The sequence below is a fragment of the Poecilia latipinna genome, unplaced genomic scaffold (genome assembly GCF_001443285.1).
Source record: "Poecilia latipinna isolate Pla-1442-1.1 unplaced genomic scaffold, P_latipinna-1.0 Scaffold212, whole genome shotgun sequence".
NCBI classification, from domain to species: domain Eukaryota; kingdom Metazoa; phylum Chordata; class Actinopteri; order Cyprinodontiformes; family Poeciliidae; genus Poecilia; species Poecilia latipinna.
Genome location: NW_015112828.1, coordinates 60,839 through 80,917, shown reverse-complemented (window position 1 = coordinate 80,917; position 20,079 = coordinate 60,839). Strand labels below are relative to the sequence as shown.

Sequence of the window (20,079 nt, the reverse complement as noted above, 5' to 3'; positions counted from 1 at the left end):
TCACTTCAAAAGGGTAAAAAATAATTACAAGGGAAGGACGGAGTCGTTTTCTGAAGTCGTTTTCAACATTATAATTCATTCATATCAGTTTAAAATAGTCCTAAAGTCCATACTTTGTTAGATTTAAGAGTAACAAATGTGGTCCAACTATGATTTTACAGCTGTTTGTGGTTAAAAAAAAAAAAAAAAAAAAAAAAAAAAGGAGGAGTAAGTCCTTCATAGCAGGTTTTACATGGTCATGGTTTTAAATCTTCTGAAGAGAAGAGAGGGTAAATGACGACCTGGACTCTGGTCAATGTAAATAGATTGTGCAATGCAAATGGTCACAGATCCCTCTTTCTGTATGATCCAGCACTGTGGAACGTTCCAGGAGAAAACTAGGAGGCTGTCCTAGAGACAAAACAATACAATTTATTAGCAGCAGAGAATTAAGGAAAAAAAAAAGTATTGAGATTTTTTTTTTTTTTTTCCCGATTTAGGAAATGAAGTAATAAACTTGGTATTCAAAGCCTTATTTGGTGGACCTGACCGATACTATAAAAACTGAATGTGATGCATTTCATCACATTTAATCTATTTTCATGTTATTAATGCAAGCATATTTTTATTATAGGGTATTTTTGTCTTGGTTTTCACACTTGAGGTGCAGACAAAAAGGGAAGGGGCACCAAGGTCAGAATCAACCACCGGGAAGGCTGCACAGCCACAAACACGATCCCCTTCAAGAGAGCCTCGACTAGATTTCAACTTCCTATGAAGCTAAATAAAAACAAAAATAAAAACTACATTACATTTGCAATACATTGCTGCCAGATGTTATACATAATCTCTAATCTGAAGGACCCGAGTGAGGGAGGCGTGGGGGAAAGGTGCTATGCAATGTAGAAGCTCTGTAGCTTGGAAACTGCAGCTCCGAAGAAGAGTTGTGCCTCGAAAAGGGGAGGGGCTGTGCCTCGAAAAGGGGAGGAGCTGCACCTCAATCCTTCAGGCATTTTGCACAGCTGAATAGTTTCCATGGGAGATTAAGAAATTTCTCAAACATCCATGAAAGAGTCCAGGCAACACTCCAGGTATGTTTCTGATGAGGGAATAATATTATAACATGATGGAAAGTCGATTTTACATAGCACTGCCCCTACAACAGCTTTTCAGACCTTTTTAATGCCAGCTAAAAGTTACGTAAAAAAAAAAAAAAGCTTTAATAAAGCTTGTAAAACTAGAAAAATAGGGGATGATTGGGGGATCCTGCTGACTCAACAGAAGTGAGCCAGAGGCAAAAGCAAATGTCGTCCAGCCAAGTGGTGATACAACTGAACTTACCCACGTTAGCTAGCATATTTTTTTTGAGGAAAATAGTTCATAAATGTCAACAAAACAAAATCAGACAGAAAAATCATATGGAGCAATGTTCAAAATTATGGTAAAATAAATATTTCCAGTGCCGAGGCTGGACGATGCCTCACCTTTCACTGGAAACTGCACCGAGACATTCATGTTGCACAAATGTCCGTGACAGCACTTCACCACCAGTGCCGCAGTTGGTGGCTGTCCGCAGAGCAACGGCCCTTCTTCGTCACCTTCAACAATGCAGCCTCTCTCAAAGACTGTCGTTCCATTCAGCACCGAGAGAGAAGCAAAGCACTGCCAGCCAAAACATCTCTCCCCACCCCTGCAGGATGGTCCTTCACATAAACATTCAGCTCTCACGCCATCCTCACCTGGGGGGGGGGGAAAAACAAACACAAAAAGCAAAAAAAAACATTTACACCACACATCAGATTGCACCTTTATTAGAGAAAATCCTGCATGGAAAAACCCATCCATTTAAGGCAAACAAGCCTGCTTGATTTTGCGGGACGAATGATTTCTGCTTATCCTTCTTCCAGATTTGGTTAAAGCGAATGTGCTGTAAACATGGGCAAAACGAGTGGTTTGCCACTCTGAAAAGCACTTTCCATTGCAATCCACTGCAGCTGTTTAAAATAACAGTGCCAGACAGCAGATGAAAGGGAGACAGACTAAGAGACGGGTGGTGAGAAGGAGGAAGACAAATGTGTGATTTTTTTTGGTGTATGCTGCAAGAGAAAGGAGAGCGACAGAGAAAAGACTGTATGTACTCTGGTGACAGTGCAGTAAAACTCTGCATTCAGAGGTAGCACAACCACCAATTTCAACTGGATTCTTTCTTTTTGTATCTGGGGGGAAAAAAAGCTAACTGTTTGAGCTCAAGGTCTTTTAGCTCTGATGAGCTTTGAGACAAAATTCTTACCGTTCTCGCAGGAACAGGGAAGAACCAGGGCGACCAGAAACCAAAGAAAGGCCCTTCTTGTCATTGTAGACCTAAAAGAAAGAAGAAGGAAGACGCTCAATGAAAACCTCATTGTCATTTAATTGAAAAAAAAAAAGAAAGAAAGAAAATCTGCATGTAAACCCAGCTAATGTTGGGTTAGTTTAGTACTTTTTTCTTTAAATTTAGCTTCTTTCAGTGGGAAAGGGCTGATCATTCTGTCAGCCTAGACATATTTAGAAGACACAACTTTATAAATGAAGACCTTTTCTTTCATTCACAAAAAAAAGTCAACACCAAGTTTCAAATGCTCAAGCAAAGAGGGTCTTCATGCCTTCCTGTTGGCCCTGGCAACAAGGCATTGAGTGGCAAGCAATGGGGAAACTGGTGCTCTCTTATTGGCTGCCTCTGTGTGAGAGAGGGGTGTGTGGGTGTGTGTGTGTGTGTGTGTGTGTATGTGCGTGTTGGAGGGACAAGCTACTTGGCAGTGAGGCAAGAGTGAGGAAAAGGGGGGAAAAAGTGGGGTTGGGAGGGACAGGACAGACAGGTTTCCTGAATAATATCATTTACCTGGAGAGTATGAAGGATCAAAAGTGACACAGAACAATAAATACATGGCTGAATAGTAGCTTTTACAACTGAAACCAGATATTTGCCAACACTGAACAACTTTTTAACCTTTAAGGTAATTTAGAATCGGTAAATTATTTGTATTTGCTAAATGCCAGAATACATGCAATTGCTAAGTGATTGGTGGAATTGCATTTAAAACTGTATGAATTGGGTGAAATGTTTTGGGCATCCTTCTAAAAGCTTCACACAGTAGTTTGCTTGAATTTTGGCCCATTCTTCCAGATCAAACTGGTGTAATGTTTCCAGGCCACCTTGTTTGAACAGATTTTCAGCTCTGGCTACAAATTTTCTATGGGACTCAGATCAAGGCTTTTAATTTGGCAGGATGATTAGTCGTCATTTATTTAGAAGGCTTGATTGTGTGGAAGCTTTAACTTCCTGGGAAATGCCTTAATATGCTGCTTTATCAATTCTACTGCCACCACTGTACTTCAAAGCAGGGATAGAGTTCTTGCACTCTTAACCTTCCCTTTTATCCTACAAACCTAGCAAAGGTCACTATTGCTAGGTACCTCCACTCAATTTAATTCAGTTTTATTAAGATGGTGCAAATTTACAAATAAATTAACAAATGCAGTCTACAAACCAAAATGTTTAGTTCAGGGCTGGCCAACTCCAATCCTCAAAAACATGCAGGACATATGTTTATGTGTCCCTGCTCCAACAAATATGTTAAATGGCTGAACATTTTTTTTTTTTTTTTTTGCAGAAGCCTGCTAATAAAGTATTCATTTGGTACAGGCGTGTTGGACCAAAAACACTCGGGACACCAGATCTGGAATACTGGAGATGCCCACTCCTGATATGTCATTTCAGTGCAGTCATTCAAATTCAATAACACACATACCATATTGATTCCAATTAGAAAACAATGGGGGTCACGCTTAGTTTTTCTTTTTAATGCCAACCCAACTGGTTAAAAACATGTTGAGCATCAAAGGAAACCCAGTCGATTGCACTGAATCACCGACGTTGCTCATAAACTCACATTTGCCATTTCCTGCAAAAGTCCTGCTGAGCCTCAAGTGTTTTTAGGGATGCAAGAAGCGCGACTAGGTTTAAGTTTGTGAAGCCTTTGGTATGCCAGTTTCGTCGACCGATACAAGCCGAGAGGGAAGTCGACCCCGAAGCTGCTCATTTTATAAAGATAATATGTACAGTCTGTGGAGACATGGCCTGAAGTGTGCCCTGGTCATGTTATCCCAAGCACTGGGAACGTTATCTTGGCAACATGTGCGCCTGAGTGCATCTGTGCCGCTGATAAACACCCCAACACCACCTACATCCACTCCCACCCCTCCTTCTCCAGGCCTTTGTGCCCATCTCCCAGACATAAATGATTAAGCACGTAATGCTAGCGTCGGCCAACGGCGGCGTCTGCACATGCCGCTTGCACACAGACCACATGCTGCTCCTTTAATCAGAGCACAAAACAGAGGCTGCCACACAGAGATAATCAGGAGCTCCGTCTGCTCCCCTGGGACCAGGGAGAGGAGGAACGCCAGAGGGGGCAGACAGCGGGCAGGAGGGCAGGAGGAGGTAAGGCCTGTGGGCAGCAAGGGGACAGTAGGTCAGAGAGAGAGACATGTGGGAGGAGGCAGCCTGTGTCGGTGAAGTAAACTAAGACGAGGGGGAGGTCTAGCTTTAGTGCCAGGGGGGACATGAGCTAGAAGGACACCCTGCTATGGGGAGGGGGAGGGAGGTGAGGTTATTGGCTCATCTTATAGCTAACGGAGAAAGGAGATACACTTGGGTGTACTGGAGCCCGTTTGAGTTTGCACAGAAACTAAACTTGCCTTGCAGTCAGAACTATGTAGGTCTTTTGAAGCAGTAGTGAGGGGTCATTCATTCAGCCAGTGATGGAAATTGCCTAAAGACTGTCCTCAGCTTTTTTTTTTTTTCCCCCCTTCCCATATAAGGTACACCAGGTCCAGTCCTACTGCATTCAGCTGCATCTCTTTCTTGGGGGGTGTTATAAAAAAATATCGATGTAATCAACTTTGGAAAGACAAGAAACGCACAATGGAAAGTTCCCTTGAGAAAATGCTTGTATGTTGAGTCATGTCATTTTTCTGGATGAAGCATCAGATATGTGTTCCGTTTATTTTTTTTTTTCCTATAGAAAATACTCGTAGCCTTGCCTTACTCATACCCTTTTTCTGTGTTAAGATGCGTCATCAGTAAAACAGAAATTGTGTTTCCAATTGCTTATATAGCCTTTCAGCAAATGGCACTATATGATAGACTGAACTTGACTGCATCGGTTTATGAACCAGACTGAATTGGGTTGTATACAGTTGGAGTTGAATCTAATTAATAGCGTGTATGGGACTGGTCTGGATTGCTTTGAACGTAATTGGAGTTTATAAGAACTGGATCAGTTTGTCAAGACATTTGCTTTGAATTTCCAGTTTAAATGTTTCTATGTTTGACTCTGACTGGTGATCGATTTGCACATTGAACCACACACAAAACCAGGAAATCGTATGTGCCAATAAGAGCCTGATGGGTGCATCTCTGGTGAAAAAAAATAAAAAAAAACACAAAATAAATAAGCCTCAGACAGCAGAACAGCATGGTGTCCTGTGTCTCTGCTTAACAGCCTCAGACAGAAAATGGTTCATTACATTTTTCTTTGTTAAAAACCAAAAGGCCTTTTGGACCTAAAGTAATACCCTTGATACTAGTTCCTTTCTTCCAATTACACACTGGTTTAAATAAACTATAACAAATTAACTATTTGTTATAGATAATTTGGGTCCTAAAACTTCATATCTCTTTAAAGGAAAAAGTGTTCTTGGTGCAATTTCAGTCCAAGTCTCCAGCAAAAATTTATCCAGTTTCCCCAAAAAAAAAAAATAGATGGATAAAAATCTAATCCGGTGAGGTTCTTACAACTCTTATATAATGCTTATGACGGTTATTTTTTTTTTTTTTGCTTATCAAAAGCACAACAAAAAGTAACACTGAGGCATGACGAAACATGAAACTGGCCAACAGCTTTGACATTGGAAACCTCAGAAGGGATTCTTGAGAAGGAGAGAGGCAGGGCTAGCATCTGCAGAACTGATTGCAATTCAACTACACAATTTTGTGGCGCTCTGTGACTGTCTGTTGCAGGCCTCTTCTCCCGTGTATTGAATTCCTTGGCTGTGTTGTGTAGCAAGTGCTCACAGTGCTGACATTTTGCCAAGGGTGTGCACTCCCACTTCTCTCACCGATTAGGTTTTAGCAGTAATAATTGTGTAAATAGCAATGCTATTTTACCAAATGTATTGAGTAATTCGTCTAAACCACTCAATTCAGGTGTTTCAATCACGTCTATGGTCATGGGTGTATGAAATTATGCACCTAGGCATGCAGCCTCTGCTTCTACCAACATTTAGTGAGTTCCAGCGTGGTGCAGTGAGCAGATGCCACAGTCAACTCATTATTAGGAATGACAGCCACTTAGCCAGCCACAGAGCAGGCTCAGCAAATGCTGAGGGTCATTGTGCACAGAAGTCGCCAACTGTCTGCAGAGTCACCAGCTACAGACCTCCAAACTTCATGTGGTCTTTACATTAGCTTAGGAACAGTGCGTAGAGAGGTTAGTGGGATGGTTTTCCCTGGCTCCATCCAAGCCTTACGTCACAAAGTGCAATGCAAAACCGCAGACTGAGTCGCCGCTGGGATCCAGAGCAGTGGCGGCGTGTTCTCCGTCGTGACGACTAGTGAATCGACATTTGCCAGGAGAATGGCACCGGTCTTACTGGACTGCGTCAAGTGTAAAGTCAGGTTTGGAGGGGTTTACATTGTACAGCTTTTTTTTTTTATTTAGAAGTAAGATAAACTATAGCGCTTCAGTGTGAGCCAGACTTTCTCCGTCAACATCTGCGTCTGAGCTCACAAATGCACTTCTGCAAGAACGGCCGGAATTTCCCAAAAAAAAAAAAAAAACACATTCCTAAATCTGTATGGAAAGCCTTCCCAGAAGAGTTGAAGCTCTAATTGATTCAACAGTTTGGGTTGACATTATATTAGACCCTAAAGAATGAGAATGGGAAGTTGTATAATAAAGTGAACTTTAACCAGCTCAAAAATTGTATTTTGGTTTAAGTATTTGCGTGATTACTTGCAAACCTTTAAGACTTCTAAGCTGGGAACTGAGTTTAAGAGGAGACAGACCACAATTCAGCACAACACAATCTAATTAATGTGCAAACAGCACCAAGAAATATCTCAGTAGCACATTTGAGAAAACTGGGCACAGCCGCACTCCCGCTGAGTGCTACTGGAGAGACTTAAAAGTAATCGTAGTTCATATTTTTTGACGGAATGGTTCTCATCCCGGTCTCCTTGCAGTGATCCCTCGAGAAAGAGAGAGAGAGAGAGAGAGAGAGAGAGAGAGAGAGAGAGAGCCGTCTTCATAAGAACTACTCTAAGAAGTTGAGCAGAGCTTAAAGCGATTATGTAGAGATGATTACACATGCCTTTCACATTCTGTTGTTAGCACAACTAAACCTAAAAAAGCAGTCAAGATGAATTAGAAACATGTTAGACATTCCTGAAAATCTTATCATCATCGTCATCCATTACCTACAACAGATGGTTGAAAGAACTTTCCACAGGAGCTCAAATAGCTCCATGTGGTTGGCTGCTTTGTTATTTTAGTCCATTTACTGGGATCCTACACAAGTTCATGTAAAAATTCCCCAACTTCTCAGAGGTGGCCTATGTTCATCTTAAAAACATAACGATTCAATATAAATTCATGCAAAATGTTTAGTCCAGGCAGACTTTAAATATGATATCTTCAGAAACTTGAAAGTAACTTATAGATCAAAGGGATTAAAGAAGAAAAGAAAGAACAAAGGAGAAAAAACGATACAAGAAAGAGAGGAAGCAAGGAGCTGTGAAAAGGAAGGATAGATATGTGATAAGCAAAGAAGGACACTTGGGAGAAAGGATGAAACAAACAAAGGGAACAAGGGAGGAAGGAGAAACACATAGGAGAGGGGAAGTAACGGACAAGAAACCAGGGAAGAAAAAAGGACACATAAAAGAAAGAAGAAACCCAAATAAAGAACAAAGGACAAGAAAATAAGGAAGGAAAAGTTGCAGCTATGAAAGAAATTAATGGTGGAAACAAAAAATACAGAAGAACACTAGGAAGAGAGGAAGGAACAAAAAAAGGACAGACATAAGGGAGGATGGTCACAAGGAAATATTCAAGGAAAAAGAAAGGATACTATGGAGGAAGGACAGAACGCCATTTAGACGATGAGATGGCGACTAACGTCTTGGAATTTTCCATACTCTGGAAAAACACCGACATCAAATTTCATACTTTTCTACACTGCACAGGAACCCTGCATTTAGTATTCAGGTCAGCTACAATGAGAGAATGACAAAACGCTACTTTGTCTGATGAGCGTGGTGCATCAGCGAGGTTGAGGAGGGAGGCTGCTGAACCCCTGCAGGAGTTGCTGAGTCATCACGCTGGCAGAGAGGGAGACGAGAGGTGGAATCTGTGTCTGTGCTGGCAGGCTGGCACGGTTACCATGGTACAAATGGCCTCGGCACCGAGAAGACTGCAGCGAACCGCAGGGCGGCAAGTGGAAGGAACAGGCTGAGTTCAGGGCAATGCGGAGCCTGCTGTCCGTGTCCCCGTCGCTATGCCTCCCTGACCTGCAACCAGAGAGCCGACGTGCCATCAGGGACACACAGATGGTCCGCTCCTAGGTGGATGTGGGTGTAATGCAGACCTGAGGGCAAAAGCTGTACTCTTTGCAACAGCCCACATTCATATCCACACCACAGCATGGCAGAGCAACATGCTCGCCTTTCTATGCCAAGCAAAAATGCGACACTGGGAACGACTGAACTACAAATAAAGAGTAAACAACCTGAGCCTAAAACCCTAAAGAAGGTCAGGAGGAAGTTAGCCATACAGAGTCTACACTGAGTCAGATATAAAGGCTGAATATCAAAATCTTTTTCTGAATCAGAGCACAGATATGGATGTGGAGAAATGGCTTAAAAAAATTACTTGCTTAAAAAATACCATCACATAAGCTGATGTGGTTAACAATCAGTAATTAAAATGTCTAAAAAGTTATAACGGGATAAAGTAGCCGTTTCTTTATACATTACTGGTCAAGATGTGTTAAATTTAGACAGAGTGAAATCAGGAGTTGGCAATCAATCTCATACTATTGCAAAACATTATTTTCTTTTAAATAGTGCCACATTTTAAGAATTTCCTCCATCTCTTAGTGTTCCTGACTGGTTGCGCAAGTCACATGGTCCCTCCAACACTCCCTTGACCCACCAAAGCGGCATATATACAAGTCAGCAAGTGACTTGCATCTCTTGACCCTTGCAAATGAAGCAAGGGTCAGATTACCTCACTTGTTGAGTCAGGGGCGCAACAGAGGAAGGCTGATTTCAACCCCCCACTTGCCACATCAGTCCTTTCACACTTAGACATGGCAAAAATGTGTCTTATTTCAACCTTGAAGTGTTTTGTGGATCTGCCAAGAGTATAACCATCATCTCTTTGCGTAGAGGTTGCCTGAAATGATGACAAGCGTTCTTTATCCATGGCGGGAGATGTCCCACCCGTCATCACCCTGCATCCACCAGTTGTCTTGCTGTGATCAGAGATCACAGTCAAAATCTCCAATCTAAAAACACCACAGTGCCATTCCACTGAGACTAATGCATTCATGTTCTTATGAACAGAAGCATCACAGTGGTGCTCAGAATGTGGAGCTTTTTAGGCTCTGGAAGCACATGTTCACAGGACAAGAGTCCCATCAAGTAGTGAATGACCGAAGGACTTTAGTGTTTTTGGGATTTGCAGTGCCCCATCAGGCCTGGCCGGGCTCCATCTCTCATGGCCCTTCAGTTTCTCAGCAGTAGCCCTCTTTCACAAGCAGAGCAATGAGACCAAATGCAAATGGCCCCCTGCTTATGTGCAATTGTCACTCATGAATTAATTGTAGCAGGCAGAAGCATAGCAGGTTTTTGTTCCTTGGATACACTGCAGCCCTGGGTGTTTGCTCACACACATACAAAGTACTTGCCCTAGATCAAATGTACTCGGAGACAATGGGTGCCTTTTCTCCTCGATGGTGCCCCACCCTGCAAACCACCTACACACACCAACAACAACACCGACACACCCCACAGTCTTCTTTTTTTTTTTTCTTATGGAATTGCAAAATATCCAATTTGTTTGCTTTCAGAAGTAAAAAGACACGGAGCTTGTTCAACAGTATTTTAACTCATGTACTCTCAAATAACACCAGCACAAATCTTTTTTTTTTTTTTTCCTCGCACAAATAGTGTTTTTCCTTCTGCAAGTTTCATCACGGCCTTGTTTTGTGTGAAATTTACTGGGAGAAATTATTGAAGGTTTTTCTTCACTTAACAAGCCTTCCATGCAGTTGTCACCATAGCAATTAGACAACCGTTTTCACGCACCATCCAAAAAAATCTAAAAACAGCCAATACAGAGACGGTCTTTATGGCCAGCAGCCATGTTTGCCAAAAGAGGAATGCGCAGACATTCATGCTGCAAATGGCCATCCCTCAAGGCTCAGTTGGCCTGGGGGGCAATGCATCGCTGAAAAGGACACAAAGATTTGCATCAAGGTGTTCCTCTTAAACATCATGTTCCTTTAGAAACCAGTGAAATAACAGCAAGGAGTAATAAGCCTTGGTTGTTATGTTCAATCTGGCCACACCATGCTGATAATCACTAGGTAAACAGCTTGCAACTATACAATAAATGCATCTACGCCACTGTGTGCATCAGTGCGGCTGAATCTGGTTCCGACATCCTACTGCCGCTCTGGCCTTTATAGCCGGCAGAGTTTCCTGCCTTTCTAGAGTAAAGACTTCTAAGAGATCAGGGCAGTTGTAAATGTCTTCCACTCCCATTTTCACACATGCTCTGAAATCCTGAATTTTTTGGGAAATTTTCCTTAGGGGCAGGGTGGGGGAAAAAAAAAAAAAAAAAAAAAAAAAAAAAACAGCAGTAGTCTAAACAAGCTTTGTACTTTGTTTACCAGCCCAACTTCTCAGGCATAAAGTCCAGATAATATCCAAATGAGTGCAAGATCAAATCTAACAGGGAAATGATATCCATTAACAATTTTTTGGAGGTATAATAGCCTCCACTTGAGAACCATCAAAAGATCCTCTAGCGACCAGAAATGCTTGGTGTTCAGCTTCATCAGCGCAAAACGGCAACCATGCAGTCAGTAACTTGCTCCGAAATTCAAGCTGTGTAAAGGCAGTCTACAGAGGCACGGTAAGGCACAGAACAAACACTCTTCAGTGTAGAACTTTCTACCAAGTGAAGACCTGAGCCCAATTCATAATTTGCTCTACTTTTCACATGTCCACTGTAGTCGAGTCAGTCTAATGGTCACTGCACACATCTGTGAGAAACCCAAAATTTGGTGTCCATGGAAGTTGTGTGTACAAGCAAACCTTAATGGTCTCAGTCAGAGGGTGGCGCCAAACACAGTAGATAAAGAAAACAATGGCTTAGATCATGAGAAGAAGATAGACCATCTTCTCCCATTACAAAAACTGAACTGGTATTCTGGTGAGAAGTCACAATATTCTGGTGAGAAGTCACAATATTACTACTTACCATTACTTTGTTTCCTCCTTTGAGTAGACAATGTTGTTAAACTACTGCATTTACTATTATTGTGGATGTAATATTAGATGAGTGTCTCGCAAGTCTCGCAACGTAAAGTAATAAATCTAATCTGTAGAGATAAATTATTCGGCTACACTCGCAACACAAGGAGCGCAATCGCATATCATTCCTGAAAATTTGAAACAATTGATCAATTTTCTTATGCCTTTTGCAAGTGCTACCAGATACTTAGGAATCAGGCTGGACATTGATCTGAGCTCTAAAACATTTGAGCAATACTCACTTTATTTTGTTTAGCATTCTAGTCGTATGCTGTAAATGAGCTAGATCTAATTAGGCAAACATAAACACAGATGACTAATAATGAAGCTAAAAGTTGAGGCATTTTGTGTCTGTCCTAAGGTTACGTTAGGTTATGAAAGTCCATGAAAAAGTTAATTCTGAAAAACACAGCCATTTATTTAGCCTCCTAAATTGTGACGAGCAACTGAAAAAGAAACGCCATTGGAAGTGTAACAATGTAATGTGAGGACATTTACAGTTACCACGTCCGTATACGAAAATATTGCCCATGAAACTGGATACACAATTTCATTCCTCTGAAAATGTGCAAACTATAAACCAGTAACAATAACAACTAAAACTGGTTAACTAGTAACTGATTATACTAAAGTCATCTATTAGTGGAGTAACAGCACAGATAACACTGTGCACCTAAATCCATTGTGCAACATCATTTTGAGTTCCAACACCTTCATGAATTGAAGTCTCATATTTCACCTTTCTACAAAACAGAAATTATGTTTAATTTCATCCGACTCAAATATTAATGACACGATGATGTGTGAAAGCATGCATTTCATCTCGTCCATTTCTTGTGAACCCAACATCATGCATCAAATCGTCTCATAAGAAGGACGCCTTCCAAATACTAAAACAAAAAAATAAACACTGAACAAAACCTACAATTGTGCAACATTACAAAAATTATACTGTTTTGTAAAAGAAAAAAAAATATTATATATATATATAGTTTTTTTTATAAACTATATATATATATATATATATATATATATATATATAGTTTTTTTTTTTGGTCCAAACACAACATATTGGACATACTCTAAAACATGCCCCTATGTTTTAGAGTATGTGTGCCAACAGCTGGAGCACACCACCCTCATAGCAGATCGACATGATTGTATGCCGTTATCAGGTACGAGATGGAAGATTATTTGCAAACTGTAGACAAAATGCCCCCACCGAACAAGACTGCCTGTCGGGCCTGGAAATGAGATCAGGGAGATGCAGCAACTAAAACAAAGCCATAACTTTTCCCTCTAACAGCAGAGTGATAAGACAAGAGCACTGGAGTGAGTGCAGGGCTTATAAAATGCGTTTTGCAGACTGTCTCCAGAGTAGTCTGGGGTTTGCTGTGGAGAGGAGAGAGGAGCCACTAGCACTGCAAATCTATGCGGGTGTGCATCTGTGCAGACAGCAGCGTCTCGCCTCTCCTCGCCCTGTCTCCACTGCTCTTCGTCCACGTTTGAACGCAGAATGGGAGGAAATCAATAAGTCTGTGCGAGAGCCACCAGATGAGAAAATGAGGGTGATCTCCTAAACACCAACCAGTGGAACAAGACTAAAAAAAAAAATCTGGCATATGCACAAAGGCTGCCCCCTTTCGTCCCATTCTCCGTTTCTCTCCCTTTAACTTCCTGCCACCCGCTGCGAGCGTAGAGCCCGCAAGTCCCAGACGGCTATCTCCTCGTCGTGATCTGTTTGGGCTGCATAAGGCTGATGATTATTAAAAGGCTTGAGGATTTTTTTTTAAATTAATTCATCTATTTTTTACTAAAAATAAAAGCTGCAGACAGAGGGGCCCCTTTCTAAAAAGCTGGACACCAGAAGCAAACGCAACCCACATGCTGTGCTCCTCCGCAGTCTGCTGCCTCATCTGATGCCAGGTCTGCTGCTAGTCAAAGTTTCTCGTAAGTCAGCACAAGCACACAAGAAACAGGACAAAAAGTGAAGCAAGGTCGCATTTCTAGACTCCAGGCCAAACCCTGCTCTCTATTTTACTCCTCAGCCTCCACCTCCCACCTGCATAACCACACATACACACAGAATCACACACACTTACAGGCCCTCCTCCCTCCCTTATGCTCCCCCCACCCACCTCAGCTTAAGAGCCACCTACATTGAAGAGCTACGATCCACAGACGTGTGCTCAGACTTGAAGCAGTCTATCTTGGTCTCATAACTGCAGTTGCCTTGTTAATGACAGACTTTGTGACATGATGCCACACACACATATATATATATATATATATACGAACTCACCCCCATCCCCAAAAACTCATCTCCGAGAAGTCTGCAGAGCTTGAGTCCTGCTCTCTGGCCACACTTGCATATTGTTCCCGTCGTCGATGACGGACAAATGACTGGGTACAGAGAAGTGATTGTGTTCTGAAATCCAGACTCGCTCAGCCAAAAAAAATAAAAAAAGGACGCTGATCTCACTTTGTTTTCTAAACTCTTCAGACCACCATGGGGAAATTATACACTCTGCAACCATCAGACAGAAGAGCTCGAGCAATGCAATGATAGAAGACAGTATGGATTTCTCAGGAGCCAGAAAGATTTGGGAGCCACAACAAAAGAAAAGGATGTTGGGAATTCCCAACAAACAAGAAGCTTGGCTAATGATTCAACAAAAATATTAACATTTGAGCTAAATATATATCTTTAGGTTGAGCTTGAGAATTAGGTTAATCACTGTGTTCCATATATAGATATTTTCATTTCAAGAAGAGTGGTGCACTGCAGTTGTATAATAACTAATAAAGTTACTTTATTAATTTAACAACATGTCAATGAATTTCAAGCTCCCAAATTTCCACAATTTTGAAACTTGAAAACTTTCCATGATAATTAATGGGAACTTGGTATTTTAATGGAGATAGTCCTGGAGTTTAAATAACAGAGTTGGCGCTCTCCAGGGATTTTTAATATACACTTTAGAATAATCTCGACTAAAACAAAACTTCATGCAAGTACAGCTGAGCACATCTGGGAATGCTATTCCCATGCACATTTATATTTCTGAAGGAGAGAGTCGTTTCAACTCATTTTTATGAAGGGATCAGTCATATCTTATCGATTCATGTTTCTGTCCAATAAAAATCTCATTCAATAAGACAATTTACACGTGGTACTTTTATTCATCAGTACAACGTCTCAAATGTAACCCATTCATATTTTAAATTTTGCATTGATGTTTTTTGTGCGTTTAAATTCCTCCCAATTTCCGGAGAATTCCCCATGAATCACCAGGGGTGCCTCAAGTCACAGAGCAATACATTAATGACGGAGGACAATCCGGCAGGGTAATACCTGCATGACGGCTGTAATCTCTAGATAAATATCAGTCAGATTAGTAGGGGGGAGGTTAAGTCTGGCAAAAACTCTTGAAGCATGTCAGCCCACTCATGCAGAGCACTCCTATATATAGTGAACCTACTAAGTTTTAAAATTCACAATAACTAGGGAAGAATGTTGCATAATGCAAACAATTCACATCAATGGTTTCACATTAACCTGATTTTTTTTTATGTCACAAAGCTCTAAACAGTTTTTTTCATCAAGTAATTAGAAATAAAATAACTTTCCTAACAAGGACAAATATATGACCCGTTTTTGCTAACTGCAATACTTGCAAAATGCAGACCAGTGATGTGGAGGACTTTTCAGGTCCCTCTATTGTCAAATGAATCCAGGAATTTCTTAGATCACATGAGCTCTGGGAACCAAGATACTTAGTCAAAACGATAAACCTCAATTTAAAAAAAAAAAAAGTGTCACTAATGGAAGAGCAGGCAAAGAAGATTTCAGGAAAATGACAACGTTGCATTTTTTGGGGTTATTTTTTATAAAAATACTGTCAAACGTGTTCACCCATATCTGGACAATTTATAACTCAAAGACTACAAGGACACAAAGACTGCAGATATCTACAGGTGAGACGTCACACACCGGTCCATCGTCAACAGCTGCTGAACTGGAATGCAACACTGTAGATCTGTGGTGTTCAAAGTTAGCCCTTAAGGGCCACCGTCCCGCATGTTTTAGATGTTTCCCTGGTCAAACACACCTGAATCAGATGAATGCATTATCAGCAGGCCCCTGCAGAACCGGATTACTCCTGCAGGGACAAATCCAAAACATGTCGGACCCAGGCCCTAAAACACTGGAGTGGGACCAACCAATTGTTGACTCCCGAGATCAAACTGAGAAGCGCTGCATTAGACAATAGTTTGACTGTAGATGCGTGAAGGTCGGCAACAATCACAATTATTTTGTACACATTAAGATCAGAAATGTGTTAAAAGACATTAAGGCATCAAAAGTCCCAAAATGCTAACTGTGTTATGTGAATTAATTAAACAATAATGGCGTAGCCTTAGCTTGCAGTCTGATGGTTGTTTGTTTATCTAAATTTCAAAAACTTAAAAAAAAAAAAAAAAAAAAAAAAAAAACTATACATCATTTATAATGGTCTACTGTAAGGACATATAGTTATTTGACTCAATACTAACCAGCACAGGGTAATTTAGATTGTCCTTTCAAGAGAGACAACATCAAGTTGCAGAAGATGAGAAGTTTGGAGATTCTATTCCAAAGCAAAACGTTTAGTCTCAACTCATCCAAATGGAGATACAAATAAATAATACTACAGGTCACCAAGAAGTTGACCTTCTTGGTGACTGTCTGACGTCTTCTGAGCTGACCACTGTCTGCCAGAGTCCAAGACAGAAGTGCCTCACTGAAAAGAAGTCTGATCTAAGTGACTGGTCAGCTATGGGGTTACATTCTCCAGACCACACAAACACATGACCGCCATGTGCCACTTCGTACTGGCAGCTGGGACTATGACAAATAACCTGAATGTTTAAGCCCTGCCAAAGCTTCTTCAGTTACTTCACTGACTCCTACAAGTTCAGTACTTTTACCTGCTGATGATTTGTGGCAGTGGTTTTAGTCTTCTAATTCAGTGGTCCCCAACACTGGACCTCAAGGCCCACTGCCCGCCCTGCATGTTTTAGTCGTTTCCCTGCTGTTGCACACCTGGGTTAAATGATTAACCGGCATCTGCAGCAATTGCAGCAGTGCAAAGGAGGCGATGCAATCATATGAATCAGCTGTGTTAGAGTCCAGACTTATCAAAAATCATGCAAGGCAGCGGTCCCTGAGGACCAGGGTTGGGGACCACTGTTCTAATTGATCCTGAATTGCATTAAGTTATGGCGATGATTTACTTTTTGAAAGCGAAACACTTTGCTATGTAAAAACACTCACAAGCCGCTTTCTAAGAGACACCTTGTTGGTAACAGACTGGAACCCTTTGCTTTCAGAACCGACTTAATTCACTGATTCAACAAGGTGTTGGAAGCCTTCCTCTGAGATTTCCATCCACACTGACATATCATCATGAAGTGGCTGCATATTTGTCTGCTGCAAATCCATAATGTGAATATCTTGTTCCAACACATCCCATGGGTGCTCTATTAGATTAGGATCTTTGGCTGTGGTGTTCCCTGGAGCCATATTTATGAGATTAGTTGGAAATGGATTGGGTTTATTGACTTGATGCATCATCCTGCTCCAAGGACCCATGAGAAGATGAGTACACTGTGGATATATCTGACAATAGTCAGACTGTGTTCAAAAATGTGCCAGGTAGAGATCCCCCTCACCATTACACCACCACCTTGAGCCTGAATCATTGATCCACGGCAGGATTGATCCAGGTTTTCCTCGCGTTTACACCCAATTCTGACCTCACCATCTTATTGCTGCAGTCATAACAAAGATAGATACCAGGCAGCGACATTTCATCCAGTTATTGTCCCATTTTGGAGATATTGTCCAGATTGTAGAATTGTTTTCTTGGATGACAGCCCCAAAAAGATATTTTGCAGCAGTAGATCCAATTCAAGGGTCAAAAAATTAAGTGTTCAGAAATGGCATTTTGATTTTGTTTTTGGTTATAGTAGTGGTCAGAAATGTAAAGAATGTTACAGTTTCACTGTTGAAGATTATGATGACAATATCAATAGTGTACCATCATGAGAATGTCGTCAACATTCTTATATTGAGCGTTGAGAACTCAAGCAAGAAGCTCTATATAAGATGTGGGCAGAAATGGCAGCGCAAGCCCATTCATCTGGCCAAATGCATTATTACAAGCAGAGTTTACATCCCACAAAATATTGCACCCAATAAGTCAGTCCAGTTGTAACAGGGATTGATTTGAGCTTTTGTTGCCCTTCTATTATCGAGAATCAGTCTGCAATTTTTCTTCTGACTTTAATAGGGGATTTGGGACCATTTTCTGTCAACATGAGATATGGCCGTGCATGAAAATTCCAAAAGATCCGTTTTCCCAAATACTATCAACTAGTCCATCTGACTCCCGCAAGCATACCACATTCAAAGTGACTCAAACTCCCCCTTCCCCCTCCATTCTGTCGTTTAAACTTCAGCAAAGTGGTCTTCAACTCTAGTTGCTTTGATGTTTCACATAAGTGCCAGGTGATTGGCACATTAGCTCTTTGCATGATCAAGCATTAAAAGAGGTTTTCCTAACGAAGTGACCGGTCGCTGAGTGAGTGAGTCTGTTATCAGTCCAATTCCTTCAGGTGTGTCACCACAAAATTAACTGAGTTAGAGAGGGGGAACATACTGCTCAAACTTCCAGAGAACATGAACCATAAGAGAAGCAGAAACTAGAGGAAACTAAACGAGATGCATTAGCATTCACACATCTTCAGGAGAATTATCTGCTGAGTGTTTTCAGACAGTTTTAACACCCTTATAATGAAGTTTACACCCTCTCATCAGCAAGCCTACAGGCCTCTGCATGCATCAAAAACCATTACCTGTTTGACCAGATTGTCCCAAAAGTACGATAATATACCTGGCTACTTTATCGTTTTTTGTTTGTTTGTTTGTTTGTTTTTGTTTGTTTTTTTTAAGGCATACTTGGGGATTTTTACTGGATTTGTGGTTTCAGCGTATACCACTGATTTTAGCTGCGCCCCCCTCCCCCTCCCTCCTGCGGGACTGAGATTGTGATGTTAATATCGCTCAACATGCAATGATGGGACACAAACCACAACGCCCCTTTGAAAAATAAAGTTTGCATAAAAAAAAAAAAAAAAAAAAAAAAAGGAACTCAAACAAAGTCTCACCAAGCTGCAAGCTGCATCCAGTCTTCAAATGGAAGCGAGAACCTTAAAATCTCTGGCAGCTGCAAAAGCAGACACGATTTTCCATTCTTTGAGCCTGACGCTCATCCTACCCAGTTTATCAGCGAATAACATCAGCCTGAGGCATCCACTTTAACGATAAAAAAATGATGTCTGGAGGTGTGACATGTGTAATTAAGCTGTGTGTTCAGGAAATCTGAAATGGTAATAAAAAAAAACAAACAAACAAAAAATGAAAGCGTTTATTTTTGTGTGGCTAAAAAAAGGGAGGGGGTTTTACAGAGCAAGGCTGAGACACAGCGAAACCTCTAAGAGCTAACAGACAAAACTTTTCCACTGTGCTAATCTATTATTTTCTAAACGACATAGTTAAACTTACCTTCTAGCTATTTTTCCAAAGTGCTTCAAAATGAGGATTCGGCAACCGTTTCAATTATTCTGCCATCTCCCGAGGATCCACCGACAAAACCCGATTTGTTTTCCAAAGTCTGGAAAGCAGAGTCTTCATGACGCCAACATTATCATCCGTCGGTCGCTGGTTGCAATTTACAAAGAAGAAGAACTGGCGAAGTCACTAGGTGCTGATTCCGAGAACAGAACCCGATATAAGGTACATTTTACAACCCGGGTCTTCTTCACAGACAGTCAGTACAATCCCGGGGGGACTTCAAGAGTGGTACTCCAGCGGCGGCGTTTCAAGGCAAATAGCCAGGATTGGTGGAGGAAGTTACCTTGCAGGGACTTACTACTGTGTGGGGAAAAAAATCATTAAGTCAGAGTTGTGGCGCATGTGTTTCCGGTAATGCTCTTCAGAATAAAATTCAAAATTCTCTTCCATCAGTTTTGGAGTTTCAAGTCGTATAAGCTTAGAAAAATTGGAACAATAAAAATAAGGTATATATATATATATATATATATATATATATATATATATATATATATATATATATATATATATAGATTCTTTAGAATTGCCAGGTAGCATGTTGTAGTAGCTCTATTACTTTAGTTCTGATTTGTTTTGTTTCTAGGCTTTTGTTCGTAATGTTTCTGATTGAGGCATTACTGTTTTGGGCAATAATTTGCACTGACTTTGGATGCTGTGCAGCTGGAATTATTTTTTTTTCTCTTACTTTTTTAGTTTAGGTTTTTTTTTTTTTTTTTTTTTTTTTTTACCTACTGGGAAAGCAATTTTTTTTTTTCACAAAAATGAGGATCTGTTTAAA

General features: G+C 40.9%; 1 protein-coding gene across 3 annotated transcripts in view; it reads right to left on the bottom strand.

Annotated features, from left to right (window-relative positions):
• LOC106946917 (activin receptor type-1) overlaps positions 1 to 19,612 on the bottom strand; it is a 37,736-nt gene extending 18,124 nt beyond the window's left edge. Inside the window, exons 1-3 of one of the 3 annotated variants that reach the window (XM_015031611.1) lie at positions 19,233 to 19,612; positions 2,270 to 2,340; positions 1,464 to 1,718 (exon numbers count right to left, since the gene is read on the bottom strand). In XM_015031611.1, the coding sequence (XP_014887097.1) occupies positions 1,464 to 1,718; positions 2,270 to 2,333 (319 nt within the window). In that variant the 5' untranslated portion in view covers positions 2,334 to 2,340; positions 19,233 to 19,612. Of the gene's footprint in view, positions 1 to 1,463; positions 1,719 to 2,269; positions 2,341 to 8,321; positions 8,360 to 16,594; positions 16,670 to 19,232 lie in introns of those variants that run through there. The other 2 variants (XM_015031612.1, XM_015031610.1) reach the window with 2 other exon arrangements.
• Between the last annotated feature and the right edge of the window lie 467 nt (positions 19,613 to 20,079).